Source organism: Homalodisca vitripennis, chromosome 1 (genome assembly GCF_021130785.1).
Source record: "Homalodisca vitripennis isolate AUS2020 chromosome 1, UT_GWSS_2.1, whole genome shotgun sequence".
Classification (NCBI taxonomy): domain Eukaryota; kingdom Metazoa; phylum Arthropoda; class Insecta; order Hemiptera; family Cicadellidae; genus Homalodisca; species Homalodisca vitripennis.
In genome coordinates this window covers 122765966-122785724 of record NC_060207.1, presented here as the reverse complement: position 1 = coordinate 122785724, position 19759 = coordinate 122765966, and the positions used below count along the sequence as shown (strand labels likewise).

General features: G+C 32.8%; 2 protein-coding genes across 3 annotated transcripts in view; one reads left to right on the top strand and one right to left on the bottom strand.

Moving 5' to 3' along the window:
- Positions 1-4093: 4093 nt before the first annotated feature.
- Positions 4094-19759, top strand: part of LOC124370620 (nuclear pore complex protein Nup107) — a 75286-nt gene continuing 59620 nt past the window's right edge. For both annotated transcript variants that reach the window (XM_046828911.1, XM_046828917.1), the window contains exon 1: positions 4094-4125. In XM_046828911.1, coding sequence (XP_046684867.1) covers positions 4109-4125 — 17 coding nt within the window. In that variant the 5' untranslated portion in view covers positions 4094-4108. The remainder of the gene's footprint in view (positions 4126-19759) is intronic.
- On the bottom strand, positions 4617-12365 carry LOC124370641 (testis-specific serine/threonine-protein kinase 3-like). The gene is made up of 4 exons (XM_046828931.1): positions 11840-12365; positions 9583-9793; positions 7880-8061; positions 4617-4804 (listed from the first exon to the last, which is right to left on the bottom strand). The coding sequence occupies exons 1-4, from the start codon at positions 12253-12255 to the stop codon at positions 4672-4674; spliced, it is 942 nt and encodes a 313-aa protein (XP_046684887.1). The 5' UTR covers positions 12256-12365; the 3' UTR covers positions 4617-4671.

Here is a 19759-nt window from a genome sequence, read left to right as displayed (position 1 = left end):
TAGTGCTCAATAACATTCATATGTTTTAAATTAAAATATGAATTTAATATTTAGAGTGATCAAACAAATTATTATAACCAAAATTAGGAAAACTGAAGACGACCATATTTGCTCCTCTCACAGTTACAGCTGTTTCTTTCCCACAAATTTCACATAATGGGTTTTTCAGTACGATTCCAACATGTTGAAGCCACGAAAAACATGTCTTATCATCTTTCAAAGCAATGTCGTGTAGTTTTCTAAAAATGACTGCCTTTTTTAATAATCAAATGTTACTTATGTAAAATTGTAATATTACCCTATGTGTATTATTTAAAAGTGTTTACAGCTGTTGATATAGATTATTTAAGTAAATTGTTCAAAATAATTAATCAGTATCGATTAATTATATCGATGGTTATGATTAAGTAATATCGTTTGCCAAATTTCGATATAAAAAACGGGTCCGCTTGTACCCTACCCCCTAAATTTAATGTTCGCCATCATGTTTAAAGATATTATGTATTACTTTGTTTATTATTTTCCCATTTTGTGTTCAGCATTTATTTAATAATCATTAGAGTTGCGTTATTGGATATCTAACCATATTGATAAAGTTTGGTTTGCTAGATCTGGTTTGCTGCGAATCTTTGCTTGCTGACTGTTTACCAAGCATCTGATACCATTCAACTGAAGAGTAAAAAGTAGTTTTTAGTGATGTCTTTGAGGGAACATATAAGGCGGTATATAGACCTGTGGTGTTAAATGTACTAGATATAGCTTTCTCGCCATTCAAGTTTGCTATGGGTTAGTTTGAATAATTGTTTAAATGTCTAAAACTGATGATAAATCACTCTCAACATCTGGCCTTTCATATTCAAAGATAATGATTTACGTCGTTTTAAAGGTATATATTGTTGTTTAGAGTGATTCTGGTAGTTCAAAATATTTTATTAGTCCATTCTTGAAGTGTTATACTGGGTTTTAATAGACTCTTTTCGCAGAAATGTTTCAATTTTATTATTAAAATACAAATAAACAAAATACCGTACTAATACAATTTTTAAGCATAGTAATTTACTTGAGCCGAAGATGTAAGTAGTGAACATTTAATTTGTACTAATTTGGCACTGTTGTGTTTATTTCCAATAAAAACTTTACTTTCTTTTTATTTTGTATAAGTTTTAAAGTAGGATAATTATTTTCTACCAGATCAAATACAAAATATGTTAAGTGTAATTGGCTAATCGGTCTTTGAACGCTAAAGCCGCGTTTACACCGGAATTGGTAACCAAACATTGTCAACTCCGATTGCCGACGCTAGTTGCCGATGGAAGTTTGCAATTTGTATCTGCATTCATGAACACAGTTTGCTTAAATTTTACTGCAACTTGCAACCAAAAAATTAGACAGTATATAGAATGTCGAGTGCGAAAGAGGTTGTACTTGCTGCGGCAGCGTGTGTTGTTCTAGGTAAATTGAGAAGACGGAGTAGATTCTGGGTTCGAGCTTCATTGCAGGCAAGAGCAAAGTATAGTGGCAGCGATGTATTGATTGACTTAAATAGAGATGATACAGATCCTTTTACGGGAGAATTGAGATGCGATGGCAGTACAAAAACTGTTTAAGAATGTCGAGCAACGATTTTGAATGTTTAATTGTTGGTATTGGACACATAATTAGCAAAAGGGATACTAACCACAGGAAAGCAATTCCAGTGCGTGAAAGGTTAGCTACAACTTTGCGAATTTTGGCAACTGACGACTCTTATACAAGCATCAGTTATTTGTTTAAAGTTTCAAAAAGTGCGATATCTCTCTTTGTGCCAGATGTTTGTGAGGCTTTGATATGTTTCCTGAAGGATAACATACAGGTGAGTAAATGTTAAATACCTATCGACCACGTGGACCCGATAGGTGGGAGGGGTAGCGGGGTTAGTTGCAGGTTGGTAACCGCCTTTGATCTTTACCGATTTCTGTCGGAAAACCAAATTTTGGTTACCAACTCGTAAAATCGGTCTGCAACTACAGTTGGCAATGCGAGCTGCAGTTGTTTTAAGGCGTTCGACTAAAAATTGCCGATAAAAGTCTGCAATCATTGGTTGCCAACTTCGGTGTAAACGCGGCTTAACGAACCGTTTATAATTTTGTAAGTTCTTGGAGAATTAAAGAAGCGCAGCAAAACTAACAACATATAAGAAGAGTTTTGACTAAAAGACGTAATGGACACTTTCTTGACATGTCTATTGTAATTTTTTACAAGAAGAAACAAGTTTATGTTTCCTCTAAAACAAATAAATATTTATGCATAAAAAGTGTACCGATCTTAAAAAAGTGATTTTGCATATTGTATAAATAAAAAAATTGCATGTCTTTTTCGTGTAACTATTGAGGGTCTTGCGGATACTGTGTGTAAATTGAGGAACTAGGTGCTAGAAGGGTAAATGTGTAGAATTGCCCTTTTTCCAGTTATCGTTTTTCTGTTAGCCTAAAATGTGTTCTACATGGTCTTTTATATGATCTGATACGTTCCACTATGGCTTAGTAAAAGCTGTTTTTTAAACGACATTTCTGCCCTTTTTGCATACAGCACAGCGATTGTGTGTTCTCAAATAAAAAGTCACTGTGTTAGTACATGTTCATAAAGCTGAAGTTATTTATCAGAGTTTTGAGTGATTTATAAGCTTCAAACTTGAGTTATAATCAAAATGTTTCTAGTGAATAATTCAGTTATTATGTGCATTCGAGAAAAGTGTTAAGATAAAGACTAATAAGGAAAGAATATGTAAATATAATATATAAAAAAGAATATAATAATGTACACCAAAAGTGGAGTGATCTTAGCCTCAGGTCGCACCAGCAGGTATTAGTACCATTCAAAGTACGGTATTTAAAAAAAACTGTAATACGGATTTCTTTATATGGAATCTGAAATTTTAGATATCAAGTGAAAGGAAGCCAAAGCAAGACTTGATGTCTTTACGATATTAAACACTTAAAGTATTAAAATTTGGTTCGCTGAACATGTTATTGGCAATGAATTAAAAATGGGAACTCTTCAGTCTTATTTACAGTCATAGTAATCAGTCAAATAAGTTCTTAAACATATTTTCTATGTGTTTTTGTGTTTCTCAGTTACAATAAAATCCAGAAAAATATTTTTGTTTTAAGAGTACGTTTGTTGTATAACTTTAATGTATTCAAAATGACAATTTTGTAAGTTAACACTTTTTAATCTGTACATATTTATTAAAAAGGTAACTTGTACAACAAAAAAGTTTTCTGAAGATAATAAGTAAGTAAATCGCGTAATGTTTATACATTAATTTGGAACCACTAATTATTTATAACGTATCGAAACTTTAAATGAATTTTTCTCTCCCCCTCAAGGGTAGACTTTAATAGGCAGCCTACACTCGTTATTCGATTGATATTGTCGATTGATTGATTGTTTTTACCCGAATGATAATTTGATATTAAAATGCATTTAACTTTTCATATGATTTTAGCTTATTAGTAATTTTAACGTAAACAATAAACAACAAGAATTAACTAATATTTTGGGATTTTGAAAATGGCGATGAATACGAGGAAAATATGTAAGATATTTCTCACAAGTGACGAGATTTGTTTAAGTAGCTTCAACATGTGCGTTGGCTCCTGGTAACACTTGGGGAGAATTCTTTCCATTTCACCAAAGGGGTTACTTATTGTTATCAAGCTGGGAAAGTTATAGATATTGTAAGGGTTCTTTGATATCTAATGCTAGACCATAGTTGGTTTTGTTGTTTTGTAATGTTATTGTAAAATGTGTGTATTTACAATATTGTAATGTACGAGATTCGTCTTGTTACGTTAATTTATTATAACTCATTGTGTATGATTTTTCATACATCGAAGTTGAATAATATATCTAATTGTTCGATAATAGCAATCGAATAACGAGTGTAGGCCGCTTATTAGTTTCCTCGTTTCCTGTGGTGACTAGGTATGCTGATACGGTATTGTGTTTATTTCTTTTGAAATAAAGTTGACGATTTTGTGGTTAAGTTAAAAGAGTTTGTGTTTACCACACATGAATTACTTTTGGTAGAAACTTAACGTTCTTATCAGAGACGTATACACATGTAATGGTATTTATCCCATGGTATGTATCCCATGATGCACAATTTATATGAGACATAAGCTAAAAAACTTGTTTTACTACTCAAGCTTGGTTATTAGGTTTAATGTATATAATTTCAAAGTTTTTAAGGACACTAATACCGAATTAATATACCGGCTTAGAGGCCCTAATTCTTATTCAGTAGTAACCTGAGTCTAGCTAGAAACATAAATGGGTCAAGGTTATATAAAGTTTGTACAAATGCAATCAAGATTTTTTTGTAACATATTTAATTCATTTGTAATTAATCCTTCAAAAAAGTTAATTTGTTTTACGGATAATCTTAACCGATTTTTGTGAATTTAACCAAACATCTTAATGTATATTTGTGAGGACTGGTTCATAATGTGCTGCATGTTGCATAAACACGAGAATATTGTTTCTAGTGAAATGGTTCTGTTTATTACTTTGTAAATATAGTGAAAAAAGATATACACTCAAATTACTACGTTCAAGAAAAATGTTACAACTAATAATTTTAATTTGGATCGTTTAATAATGTTAAGAGACAATAGCGTTTTATGGTGTCTACCCAATGGATGCACTGTAGTTAGCGGGAGTTATAGCGTGGAGATTAGAGTAGAAATGTTCCCTTAGCCATTGCGACTGTGCGATCTGGGACGCTGTTGCTCGACGCGTCACGTCAGGCTCCAACATATGGCTGTAACAGGCAACACATCACGGGTAATAACATGAAATAATTCGTAACTCAGCTCAGGAGTAAATATTACAAAACTGATTGCTTATTGGTATTATCCGTTCATCTTAATCAAAATTTGCTTTCAAAAACCACATAATGTTCTTATTATTCTATTCTTCAATCATTTATTTATAGATAAATTTTCTCTCTCAGACCAATATTTATACAAATGATATACCTCGTTAAGAATATTTGCGAATGATTTAATAATAAAAATTAGACAGTAAAATAGTTACGGAAATTGCCGAAATAGGTGACAGTAATTATGGATTCATTACTTTTGATAGTTGCAAAACTAAAAGGCACATTTTCTCTATTAGTAGCTCATTTGTTTTATGTACCGGCCCTTGCGAGAAGACAATTATGATTGAATTACTTTGGTTAGTCGTATAACTGTAAAGAGAACAATTCTTTCTAACATATGTTTGTCCTTGATCCAGTACATATACACAAATAAAATGTTACATACTTCTGATCTTAGCTATACAAACAAAAAAGTTAATTCAGAAATGTGTGAGGAAAATACTTTAAATACAGTTTTAAAAGTTTTAATCTTACTCTTTTCCACATAAAATGTAAATAATCATTTAGGTAGGTATATAGGTTTAAAGAACCTTTTTTAAAAGAAAACTTTAAAAACTCTGAAAGGTTGTCAAAATGAAACTAAAGGATTTGATTAAAGAGTATTATTTTGGCATCAAATATCAATATGCATGAGTGACTGAACTCAAAATAAAAATATTAGCAATTACACAAAATATATTAAATATTACATACGATACTACCACCTAATACGGCTTAATTTTGAAAATCTAGTCGTATTAATCGTAAACATTTATCCAATAACCAACTACGTTTTAATTTCTTTTTTTTGCTAATTTCAAAATCTGTGGAGGAATCATTCAGAAGAAACTCTTAACGCCGATTGTTAAAATTTACGAAACATTTAATCTTTTAATACGCAAAAAAGCTTCAAAGTCTGGTATTTACTTTTTTAACGTTTTTTGATTGTTTTAGTGTAATAAACTAGGGTAATAGATAGTAGGTAGACTAGTAGTCACAGTAGTTATTAGAATTTTGAACAATATTTTTGATAGACGATAGATGATATATTTTTGATAGATGATACAAGTCCAAGGCTAAGTATCATTTAATTCGTGGTTTTAAGAATAGAATATATCACATGTTTCGGTTATCTGTTTAATACACATAAGAACCATATTATATTTGTATGAATCTATCTATATATTTGTGAAATAATAAATACAAGGAGAAAAGAATAATATCTGTATGCATCTTTTGTTATTTAAAAACTGAATACTAAAACCTTAGCAACATTCAAGACAAATTTGAATACAACCATTAGTAAAATACAGTACAATTTTACCTTTAATGCATTTGTATGTAAGTTTATACTTGACTTTGGTATTTCTTGATTTAAATGCTACAAATATATTCAAAGTATAAATTTGTTAAATTATTATATATATATATATATATATATATATATATATATATATATACTAAAATTTGTCCCTATTGTTTAATTGCATTAAAAGTTATTATATAACAAAAAATGAACAAATTTAAAAAACTTGCACCCGGTTAAAAAAACGCTCTAAAAAATCAGACAGAAACTAACCTATAACAGCCTTGTGTAGCCGTAAGGACACAGTACATTATTTACTAGTGTATAGGAGTACTCCTGTTATTATGGTTTCCAGTTGGTTATCTGCAATGCATATTATGGACCCGGCTTATTTAAAATAACTTATGAGTAAAAATTGTTTGTTAATTTAGGTAAGGCCTATTATAAACAGATGGCATTTTTACCACTTATATTCCGGCATTGCTAGAATACATTAACACAGGGGTTTGTTTTACACGCTAATAGTTAAAATTTTACAAATATGTATATATATATATATATATATATATATATATATATATATATATAATGTTATATATATATATATAAAACATTTAATATTAGGTATGAAATAACTTCCAACATTACAAAATGATTATTTTAAAAACAATTACTTTTCTTGGTATCAATTTACAAAATCGTGACCATGGAAAGGTATGTTCATTTTTTTTTCCTGAAAACTACAATTTTTCCTGAAAACAATAGTGAAGAAAAAAATTCGTCGGCAACGAAAATCAAAGGAGTTACGATTTTTTTGAAATCCTCTGAAAACTCTGTTTTTGACAGTACCTCTGGCAATTTTACTGAAATGATGACGTTAATCCTGTCAACGATGCCTGCCCGCTGCGCAGTGCTGCGCACTGCTTGCTCTTTTAGAAAAAAAATTAACTCGAGCTTGCAAAAGTCGAATCCCAGATCACGTGATGCCCCTGATCCTTAACCCTCCAAGTGTTGTTCGACAAAATTTTGTCGGTTATTTTCCATCTTTAATGCAATAATGCCCGAAAGGCATCAATATAATACAATGATATACTTTCCCCCCCAGTTTATATGCACCTGTGATAATAACACTTGGCTATAAATGCCCAACCCATGAAAAAAAGTCCATTTTTCATGGTCACGGTATTGTAAATAAATACCCTTTTCTTATATCCCTATGTTAAAGTGTACTTCTAATGTCGTATGGTATGTGTGGCAAAAATGTCATCCTGATATCTTCGATCGTTTTTGAAAAAAGCGTTACACAAATTAACACGTGTACATGACGGACCAAATCCTATTAACTAGTAATAGCATAGTTTATGCAAGGATTCACTAATACGTGCGGTATTTACACAGATTATGGCACTTTCACTTTACAATCATTAAGAATTATTAAGGATTAATTTGGCAATATCTTACATAGATTTCGGATCATTTAAGACATACTAATTTACTTAAGCATTACAAAATTCTTCTAAATTGTAAAGCATTTTGGTTTACTAGCAAACATCACAAACACCTAACAAAACCTACATGTCTAAATTGAGAAACCTCTAATTTTACCACAGCATAAAAATAATGAATATAAATTAGCGGTAAATGAAACATTAGCAAGAAGCACTTACAAGATCAGTTTCTCTGCAGAAGCTCTTAAGTTGAAGCGTCGTGTCTCGAACTGCCGTGCCAGCTGGAGTTTGAGCATTTCGACAATGTTGAAGTCATCGAAGGGCATCGAACTTGTCAACATTATGTACAGGATACATCCCATGGACCACACATCGTACATTTTAGGATTATATGCCACGCCCTTGACATAAACACAAGACGTTTTATTATATTATATTAGTTTCTTATCAGAATAGTATTATGTGATAACATCGCAAAGATGGATCCTAGTATTTGTAGGAACCGTATAGTTACTAAACATTATTTTCATCGACTCTGGCACCATGACTTTGATTCCAACTTCTGCTGGTATCCAGTTGAGCTTTATTGTTGTTAATTTTAATGGAATCGGTTTCTTGCTCTGCATAATCCTTACACTTACATCGTCGATGAAATGGCGCCGTCTACAAATATTGAGATCATAACTGGCGGTGAAATCACAAATTTATTTGTTGACAATTTAATTTCAAAGTTCTCATTGCCAGACTTGAGTCTTCTTGATCTTAAAATTACATTAAGTTGTACGACTCGGGAGGTTATGATGCTACCTGAGGATTCTCTAGTTTTTGAAAACAATCACATTTTTTATGAACTTCTGGGTTTATGATAAAAGCAATACTATCTCCAGATTCTCAGAAGTCACATTAGTTGCTCGGTCACACAACCGTTACTTATGGTATTCCAAACATCTGTACTTAATATCGCACTAGCATGATTTCGTTATTGTTCATCTATAATCACATCACTCAACCGCACTAAAGAATGTCAATAGTTACGCTTGATGCTCAGCCACGTATTTTTGTTAGGTTTCAAAATAGCTAATGGGTTCTTGGGAGTTTTTACTACGATACATAACATCGCAATATAGTTATTTTCTTTATTGACTATGGTATATACACTACCTATCTGAACAATGTTGGAAGTCGATTTCGTTCCACATATAGAGAATGGTTTCGTGGAGGTTTTTAACTACAAAACTTAATACCGCATAGACCTACTGCATGTTTCAGTGTGGACTATGGGATCAACATTGAAGCTGTTAAATGGCTTCGTAAATGTCCCTAACCACGATATAAAATATCGCATTATCGTATTTTTCTGTAACTGTGGGATCAACATTACCTGAAGAACTTCAGTAGCCGTGTTCTGTAAACAGCTACGAATTAGCCTGTTCGATAGTTGATATCTCGATGGAAAATACCATTGTATCCTAATTTTCTCCATTCCCGTTGGAATGTTATATAAATTTGTTCACAATCTATTTTACAACAAATAATGGAGATGGTCGTAATTTAGAGCTGCTTTTAAGAAATATAACAGATATCGACAATTTTGCACTATAAAGCAACACATTTATTATAAATTCAACAATGATATATCAAATATTACTGGCCTCCACGAGGTGTCACAAGCAGGAGGTTTTCACTTCTGTTAAACATAAACACTTAACAGAAATGCTTTCAGCGTAGTTCTGTAGGCCTCCAGACTTATAAAATCATATATTTATACCAATTCCTGTTATGCTGCAGATGTCTTACTCAGAAATATTTGATGTCAGATGTAAGGTCTGCAGACCTCATTTTAACATTTATCTGGGTACTATCGGCATCGGTTTTACATTAGTACTAATACCCTAGAACGTGTTTATTTATGGATGTGGTACCTGAAGAATCTCGGGTGCCGCATAAGCTGCACTGCCACAGAATGTCTCGCTGAGAATCCTCTTTTGTGTATATGGGTCTCGACATCTACGAGCGAAACCAAAGTCTCCAAGCACCATGTCGTCCTTGGCAGTGATGAATATATTCTCACACTTGAGGTCTCGGTGGCTGATGTCCTGGTTGTGAAGATATATGATGGCCGACACAAGCTGCCTGCACGAGATTATTCGTATCAATAAAAACTTATTTACAAATCTTATCAAACGTGTAATTGCTTAAAAGAATGTCAGTCCATAACTTGCTTATTAACTTACACGTCATATTCAAAACATATAATCCATTTCTTGTTGCGCTCTTTTCTTTTGTTACATTCAACTGTTATTTTACTGTAAATAATATCAGTTATTGCTAGGTATATGTTTTGTTGTAGAGAAACATCTAGATATTCTAAATTTTCTCCTTGTCTCTACGCAAGATAACTATTTATTAAAGTATTTGTATATATCTTCAAAATGTATGCCCATATGCCCTAATTTCATTTCAAACAAACGTTTATTCAAATTATTATTTCTTGGAAAGTAATATTGACCAAGGGTTCGCCGACGGGGTGGACGAACGGAACCCGCCCCTTCTCCCTAAAAGCCAATTTTTATTTCAAAATAATCGATCACTTAATAGTATATTTTCGACTGGAAATAACATTTATTTTGGAACTTTTAAATCAATAATCATTAAATATATGAGTTAAAACTGTAATTTTTTTTAATTTACGAAATACAAGGCACTGCATATATGATAATTAAATTTTGTTCAATACACTAACATTTAAATTTTACCGTCACGCAGCAACTACGAAAGTGAAGTTAGTTGTTACTTTTTCTTGTGACTTCGGCCTTTACGCGCTACTTCCAATAACCGAGTACAAAATATATATTCAAACCGATAAGAGTTATGCGTAACAAGAGTACTCCTAAAATTGTCCAAGTACTTGGTCCCATTACTGTAACTGCAAAACGAGATCGTTTACTTTGTTCCAGCAACGGTGATAAACGTGTAAAGTATCTGTATCGTAAAAGTACCTATAACGCAGTAACCTGTACCGGATACTTTCGGTTTGCGGTAACTTATACTCTCGGGACAGATGATCGAGTACTTGGTACAAAGTATCTGTTACAGTAGTCCTGCGCGTGATCAGTTGTCGCAGTACTTAGCGAGTTGCCGAGCTCTGAGCAATTCTGATCATTGTTAGTTTGTTGTCAGTCGTTGTTACTACGAGGCACACCACCCTGGCCAGTCTGAGCAGCTGTTAGATACGGTAAATTAACAAACCCTGCTATTAAAAAATAATCGTTTTAAGTAGTGGTTTACAAACTTACAAGATAATGACAGAGCTCCATAACGCGACCAATGCCGAATTTTGTGGACTACCCCGACAAGAATAAAAGTTAAGATAGTAATTTAATAACAAGTTACATACTTAATTACAAAACACTTTTATCTATCTTGTATAAACATTTGACCTTAGTCGAATTACAGGTTTCCGAGTGTTGAAGTTTCGTATTTGCAGTTTGGTTGAAAAGCGCCATGAAAACAAATATTTATTTTTCTGTTATCGATATAAAAACTGGAAATTGTTATCGAATAGCTACATATGTTGAAATGCAGAAATAAATAAACTAATTTTGTATAAAACACCAGTTATTTCAGCTCTATTACTTATTTTGCGGTCAATTTTCAAACTGATATTGATATATTTTTATCCTAGAGTAGACATCTCAAGATTTAGCTTTCGTCTTGATTTGTGATTAAAACTTAAATATTTCGTCTAATATTTTATTAATATTATGAGAAATTTTTTTAGTTAGATACACTTCATATAAATTTTATTTGTTACAGAATATATGAATTATCCATGTATAGTTTCCTAGTGATTATTGGTATAGTGGTTTAACTGTAAACTTTATACATTATGACCTGATCTTTGACCCCTTTTTATTAGTTCAGAAGTGCTATAAAATAACAATGTTAGCACTTAGTATTTATAAAATGTCCCGCGAGAGGGTTTCTGGACCCTCCTACTGATTTGGAGGGATTTCCGTACCTCCGACTACGAACACTCCCGAACTCCTCCCCTCCTCCCCGAAAAATGTCTGGGTCCGCCACTGATATTGACCATTTCAGTTAAATCGTAATATTAGGCCACTATAATAAAAACTTATTTAATAATTGTTGTTAGTATAATAGTGTTGCTTATCTCACCGGAAGAAGGTTCTAGCCTTGAATTCCACCAGAGCTCCTTTTCGCTTTATATATTCGAGGAGATCTCCTTTCTCACATAGGTTCATGAAGATGAAAACATGGTCTGATGACTCCAAGATATCAAACACCTGAGTAATATTTGGATGCTGGAGATTTCTTATGATGCTTATTTCCCTAGGAAGAAACCGAGTCACATAATCAACTGATGCTCTCTTCTTGCTTATCATCTTGCAGGCCAGCTTTAAGCCATGGCCGTTTCCGAAAAACTTAATGGCCACTCTCACCTTGCAATATGAGCCCTCTCCAATTGTTCGACCCAATTTGTAGCCATTCCGATGAAGCAACCCTGCCGCACTCAGGTTGTTTTGCGTTTCCCTAAAATTCTGATTCTGGATCATTACTTCTTTAAATGCCATGTTTCTGTTACTTCGTTAATTTTTTCAAACTCTTCACATAGATATAATTTAGTTTTATTACTTTAACTTTTTTAAATTTAGTACTCTAAATCTTCAAAACGTATAATGAATTAATCAATGAAAGAATTGTTACCAGGTAACAAGTAAATATGCAGTTTTTTTTTATTAATCCATACTGAAATCAGTTCCAAAGGTGATAATATAATTCTACAACAGTGTTGTTCTATTCTGAATAGACAGTTCTTAAATTCATTTGAGCCTAGACTTCTCGATATGTGTGGCATTCCAGACTCCTGTTTTAATTTTTCTATCTCGGAATTTAAACATTATTACAGTAGATAACAGAAGATTTCATATATATTTTCAAAAAAATGTTTACAATGTTATGTAAACTTAACATTTTGTTCTGTTCCAATAATTCTCAAGTTTAGTTTATGCAAATAAATTCTTGATCACAGTAAATTTGTATTGCATTGATAAAGTAAATTAGGCTCGCATTTCAGTAAAATACATTGTTTAGTTCGAAAACTAAAATTAAAATGGATAAAAGTATTTTGGGTTAGTAATTAACTTTCCCAATGTCTTTTCACATCACCAGTACCGACACTGTTTGGTGACCTTATCGGCTTTCATCGTTAGATTAATAAGCTTTCAAGCTACCGAGAGATGATTTACAGGAGCTTTGAATTGCTATATATTGTCGGATTATTTTATATTTTCAGGGAACCTATACCAAATATTTTACTAATGCTTCTGCTTTTATGAATACTGTGGATGCCAGCCCGGTTAACTCATATATGGTTACCAGTGTCGTGATTTAAATCTTCTTCTTCTGTTATGGGCGGTAAGAGTATTTGGGTGCCACATCCTAAGGAGCGCTAGTCCTGGTACCCGTTTCTAATTGGCTAAAATCATCTGTTAGTAAACAATTAAGAATAGTCCCATTTACGATTTTACAGATTTGTATACTTACATAATTTAAATATCAATCATAATCATACTCATAATTTTATAACTAAAGAGTACATAAATTAACTAACTGAAGGTACTGAAACAAATGTCTTCTTACTAAAACTTTGTAAAATACTATTCAAAGAAAAGAGATGTGAAGTGTGTTTTTGTACCTTTTCTAATCAATCACCAAAGGATTACTTTTTTAATTTTTCAAGATAGTAAAAAGTAAGAGAATTATTTGTAATTACTTGTTTTCTTAGGTATGGTAGTTTAAATAATCTTATTGTTTTGCTAATATGCTACGGTAATTTTCATTTTAATTTTTGATACTTTTTATTTGTATTACACAAAGGCACTTCCCAAAACATTTAATTTAAAAAACAAGTTTTATAAACACTTTTTCCAGTGTGTTACTTTACACTAATTTAATTGCGTGTGTTTTATTTAACTGTTTAACCTTCTCTTTTACCTTCAGTAAGTTTAGATGTATTTAGGTTTATTGAGTAACAAATCTTGTGTTCTCTTTTTAAATGTTTCGTAACCACTTTCTTTCAGATTGGACGACAAGAGATTGTATCCATGTGACGTAAAATCCTTTTTTCCACCTCAAGCCTCACTCGTGGCAGCTTAAGCAGGATATCTTATCACGTACTACGCTCACTCACGTGACTTCAATAAATTAGCTTATGATTTAAATAATGTGATCTGCGTCAGGAGTATATTATGTATAATCGAGACAGACTGAATAAGATATTACTCCTCAATGGACAGAACTTGAGCAATTGTGCAATATTCGCTAATGCGGTTAAATAGTTTGAGGGCTCACACGCACTGATCTTGTAAGAGTATTTTTCAGATTCAAACTAATGCAAAAATAGGTAGAGCGTAATGAATTAATTGAAAACTCTCAGATCGGATCATTTCCAATTTAGCAGCTTCAGACGGTTTTCAACCTGTATATAGATTTAAACTGGAAATACAAAGGCAGATGAAAAATAAAATTTAGAATAAAAATTTACTCCTAATATTTAAAAACATTTACACGCGCATTAAGAGGATCATTGCAAAATAATTTTAAATTGTTATCTTTAGTCGTGGCTTCTAATTCCCTAAAAAATTTAATTTCACAAAAATTTTAATAGTTAATAACTTTATAAAATTGTGTTGTGTGACAACACAATACATTTTTCTGATGTTTCGCTCACGTCTTCATATACCACTGTATCTGATTTAGTTCCGTAAATTCACTATAGTTTATAGAATAAAGAATAATGTGCGCAGTGAATAACATTAGATATACCAATTCATGTCATGAATGTTTATAATAGTAATGCTGCAAAAATATAATACTATTGTTATACTATACGTTTTAGTATGATTTAGAATGGATTTCTATAAAAAAATAAACATCATGAAATTGTACACACATCGCATAGCTTTACGATTATTTCTTATTTTTCGAAGAGTGCCGATATAATATTACTGTGATATTAGAAAACTGCGTAGTTGTGCGATTATAATTAAAATAAAAGTTTGATAAATAAAATCAACAATATATGTATAGGCCTATATATATATATATATATATATATATATATATATATCAGCTTAAAGAAATGCATCTCTTCAGTTAAAGAGCCCAACTCATAATAAGTTGGAACACGCTTAATACCTGTAATCCATAAAATGAACAATTAAACACGTTTTTGACAGCACAATAATATCTAATATTGGTGCAAAACATATCAAATTTGGTGTTGCACATCAAATTAGGTAAAAGAATTAATTGTTGGTATGATAAAAATTGTATTATAGAAGATGAAATTGGTGCTACAGACAGAAACCGAAAACTAAAATATCTGTAACCTTTGGAGAGTACAACAACGCAAGATTGCACTGAAATAGAATCTTGCTATCGTATTTTAACATTGACCTTCCTCTATTTTATTTTTTCTTAATACTCTAAGGTGGATGTTGACAGTCAAAGACTAATAAACATATCATAAAACGGTAACAATTAGCTGTGTTTTAATGTGAATATTAGATCCTTATATCACGAGATTCTCATAATACTGAAAATATATGTGCTTGATTATATTGTATAGGTCTGTGGCATACATAGCAATAGTATAATATTAATATGTAAAGCTCATTTAACAGTTTAAGTTTGTATAATAAACTACTTTCATTATTGTGGATAGGTATTGGTATATTGATTATATTGTATAAGTCTGTGGCATACATAGCAATAGTATAATATTAATATGTAAAGCTTATTTAACAGTTTAAGTTTGTATAATAAACTACTTTCATTATTGTGGATAGTTATTGGTATATTGATTATATTGTATAAGTCTGTGGCATACATAGCAATAGTATAATATTAATATGTAAAGCTCATTTAACAGTTTAAGTTTGTATAATAAACTACTTTCATTATTGTGGATAGTTATTGGCACGTTAGTGATGCCTGTCACTAAGATTGCTGGTAAAATCGCTCTTCCCTCTGTTCGTCTTTCCTAAGAATTTCTCGATATGTATTTTCACTATATACTAAATTGTTCACTAATCTCCATTTCTATAAAATTGTGTTTCAATAATGTTCTATAAGCAACAGCCACTAGAAAACGTTCAAAGAACGTTGCGCAATGGATAGACAGATGACCTTTTCGCAATGGTCAGTCGGCAACAGTTGCTGAAATAACACGTTGCCTCAACCTGTTGTCGGCTAGTAGAATAACGTGGTAACGCGTTGCCGCAACACAACGACAATTTCCATCTCTAGGATGAACCGATGGCTGGACGCTAATTAAGGAGTGCAATTAGCAATGATCCTCCCGGAATGAATGAAGGGGGGCCAGCGCAGTGCTTAATTTCTAAAATTTTAGGTGTGGGAACTCTTTAAAGCGGGAAGCTCAGACCGGTGGGTATGGAATACACCCCAGGAAGGAGAGGGGCCCCTCACCCAGGAAAACTTTTTGAAAAATTATAACTGTAAACCTTTGTTTTTAGGCCACCCAGACATAATAATACATTCATTTTTATAAAATACCAAGTGATATTTTAATGCTGTTTATTTTCTTTAAGGTGCTTGATTAGGATGTAAGAAAATAAAAACATGAATTTAAAATTATTGAGTTTACTCTCTACTCTACTACTACTCCATTAACACCTTGTTGCCTACTTTAAATTTCCCAGAAATATTTGGTTTGATTTCATTGACCATTTTGTTTGAATCAATGAAGCTCGCCAATATTAATTTTTTAATGAATGGTAAAATAAAAACAAATTGAGCCTTATTCACAGTTTTATTTATACACATTACAGTAGTAATAATAATACATATTAATATGTAAATGGATGTTTGTTAATATAACAGCTTTTTTACAAGTTTGCATATTTTACAAAAAAATTGCATACCTTATGGGTACAAAACAATATTTAATACATTCAAAAATAAAACCAACTTCTTGGAAAGGAAAAGGAAGCGTTTAATTACACACAAAAATAAATGACACACAGAGTGGAGTAACACGGTTTCATTTTTTAAAATTTAGTGTAGTTTTAAAAAGTTAAGGTTGATTATTTTATTTGCTTATTAGTTTATTAATAACAAATATGTACGGATTTGTAGTATAATATTGTAAGGCAATGCCAAGACTGTTGGTAAACTTAGTTTTTAGTTGTTTGTTAATATTTTAAAGTGAAAACTACAAAAGAAACAAAACAAAACAATACACAAAACTAACTGTAAGTACAAAAAAGAACTCAAAAAATTCAGAACACAACTATAAGTTAGGCATAGAGCTAGTTATTTTAATGAAAAACTTTAATGTTCTGAAATTCTAAAAGATATTTAAAAAACAGATTTAGGAAAAAAGTTCCCACAATGCAATGCTGTCTTCATGGTAAGTTTTCTGCCCTCGTTGTTTTGACTTGGTGTCAAGTGCAGAATGGTGTCCCTTCGCCAGCCAGGTTTTGACGTGTCGCTCGGGATTGTATCTAGCCACAGGAGGTCCTAGGAGCCTGAATCCGCAATAAATCGCAAACAGTGCTAATGTAGAGTGAAGATCTAAGAGGAGACATAATTAGATTCATTGCAGAAAACCCACGTTCACATTCAGCACTAGACACTGCAATACTATTTATGATGGAAATCAGTTTCTTAAACGACGGCGGTTGCTCTAGAATAGTAGGTTTCTCTCCACTTAACATAGGCTTCAGTCCCTGCTTGAAGTGTCTGAAGTCTCTAATTATATCCTGAGAGCTGCTAATCTTAAATCTATCGCAGATTCGCTGGATCTCACATTCTCCGTAGGTGATGGATAAGTCTTTTGGCCAATACATAGGGTGGATCACTTTGATGTCATTCATGATTTTGGTGTAGTGTTCAGCCGCATTTGAAGATGATGATAGCAACCTTGAAGTCAAGTTGTTAGCGAGGCTCCGATAGAACTGTTTTTCTGGAATACTGGGTATCTTGGGATCTTACACAAAGTTTAACATCTTGAAACATCAAATCGCCAATAGCAATTTTAGCTTCCACTGAACGTCTACCATGTTTTCAACTCGGTTTTCAAACACTTTGATTAACAGTGTTACATCACTGTGGGCTTGGATAAGGTTGAGGCTTGATTTTGAAGCTGTAAGGACAAATCCGATAACTCTTCTAGAGCATCGAACATCAATGCCAGGTTGTGTACAAAAGTTGTAGAAGATAATGTACTACAAAGCCCTTTGTAAGTTGAACGTTGCTTCGAGTCCCTTTGTTTGTCTTCAGATGCTTCAATGAAATGATTGTACAAAGCTTTAAAATCTGTCCAAACTGCTTTCACCCGCCATTAAGCTGGAGGCCTACCCAACGAGTATCTAAAACACGGCCGATTTTCAACATTTGCTCCTCTAGTCCTTTAGCAACTTCTGCCAACTCCCTGCTGTTTTTCGGTGAACAACTAAAACATGTTTCTAATTTTATCCATGAATATCTTAAAATGATTGATTCCAGCTACTTCTTCTATGGAATCGTGCACGGCAAGCTCTAAACGATGGTTCAAACAATGCCAAATGAACAAGTTGGGGAACGTTTCAGTAAGCTGTATAGCAAGGCCAGATTTCTTGCCTAGTAGCACTGAAGCACCATCACAAGTTAGAGCAATCATATGGTCTTTCATGAATTCAAAGCTTAGACCTAATGCTTGTAACTGATTTAAAAGTTCTTGTAATATACCAGCTGATGTTGTGCTATTTAGCTCAAAAAGTTTTAAGAACACTGTCATAGGGTTTTGCATTCCCTTTAGAACAGTTCTGATATAAACCACCAAAGCATTTTTGTTTGAAACTGAAGTGGCTTCATCCAAAAGCAGGGAAAATTTAGTCTGACTTGATTAGGCCATTTATCAAGTCTGATTTCATTTCATCAGAAAAATGATGAATTATTATATTGGGAGCAAGCAACATTTGAATGTAGGATTCGCCCCATATCTAAGCCATTCATTATTTGAAGATCAATTTCAGTTTCAAACTCAAAAAAATGGCCTATTTAGTTTAGCTTGCTTATAAGCCGTGCGGAAAATGCGCTCAGTTACAATCTGCTGCTCTTTATGCATAGAAGCAACAGCTTTTTTCATTGTATCTTTCTTAGCTTCAATGAGTATTTTTTCAGCTAAAGAATGAGCTCGAGAACCCACGGTGTAAAAATATCTTTTTTCCTAAGAGAGGATTGCTGGTCTTTTTTATTGTTTCCATAAGCGGTAACAGTTCCTAAACCCCACTCTTCGCTAATCTTTAGGCCCTTCGTTTTCTCTGCACCTAGAGTACTCACACTACGGCAAACGTTGCAACCTAGTTCTCTGTTCACAATTAACCATGGATTTTTAGCTTTAGATTCAACAATTGTTCTTCAGACCAACAAACTGGCTGTTCACCCCTATTAACAAAATCATTATTTTCATTACTAACCTTAGCTTCGTCTGCATCAGATCCCAAACCCACCAACCTGGATACATATTTTGACCGACGAGGAAGTCGAAGGGGAATGGTAATCGCAATTATCCTCATTGATCCCGATTGCGTCTTCTTGTTTATCTTGATCAACAATTGAAGTTGTAGTCAATGCTTCCGAACTGCAGTTCTCATTATTCGCATAACCTTTTTGTTTCTTAGGGTTAGGTTTAAAGAAATCAACAATTTTTCTGGTAGTCATAGTCAATTAGGAAACTATTTAGCTGCACCAGCACTAATAAGCATAAACACGAACACAATCAACGACCTGCACCTCAAAAACGAACTTAAGCGTGATGGGATGCGATGCAACTTGTAACTTAAACGCGAAACACACCAAGGTCAAGTCAACTAGTCAACACACTTGTGATCACTGGGGCGGTGGCGCGGTGAAGGAATGGAGGGGGAAAGGAAGGGGGTGGGGTGGGTATTGCTTTGTTATTGAGAGGCGCAGCCGCGCATGCGCGAACTAGGATGACTCGCCCGTCACCTTCCTCCTGCCTGATTCCGTGCAAGACTCATCACAGCACAGCTCAAAAACTGCTTGTAC

Bases quoted from the DNA above. Each gene is read 5' to 3' on its own strand.
- LOC124370641 (XM_046828931.1), bottom strand. From the start codon at position 12,255: ATGGCATTTAAAGAAGTAATGATCCAGAATCAGAATTTTAGGGAAACG. The intron at 9,794-11,839 runs GTGAGATAAGCA...AATCTCGTGCAG, and splicing joins AAGGCTAGAACCTTCTTCCG to GCAGCTTGTGTCGGCCATCA. The intron at 4,805-7,879 runs GTAAGTGCTTCT...TGCCTGTTACAG, and splicing joins TCTGCAGAGAAACTGATCTT to CCATATGTTGGAGCCTGACG.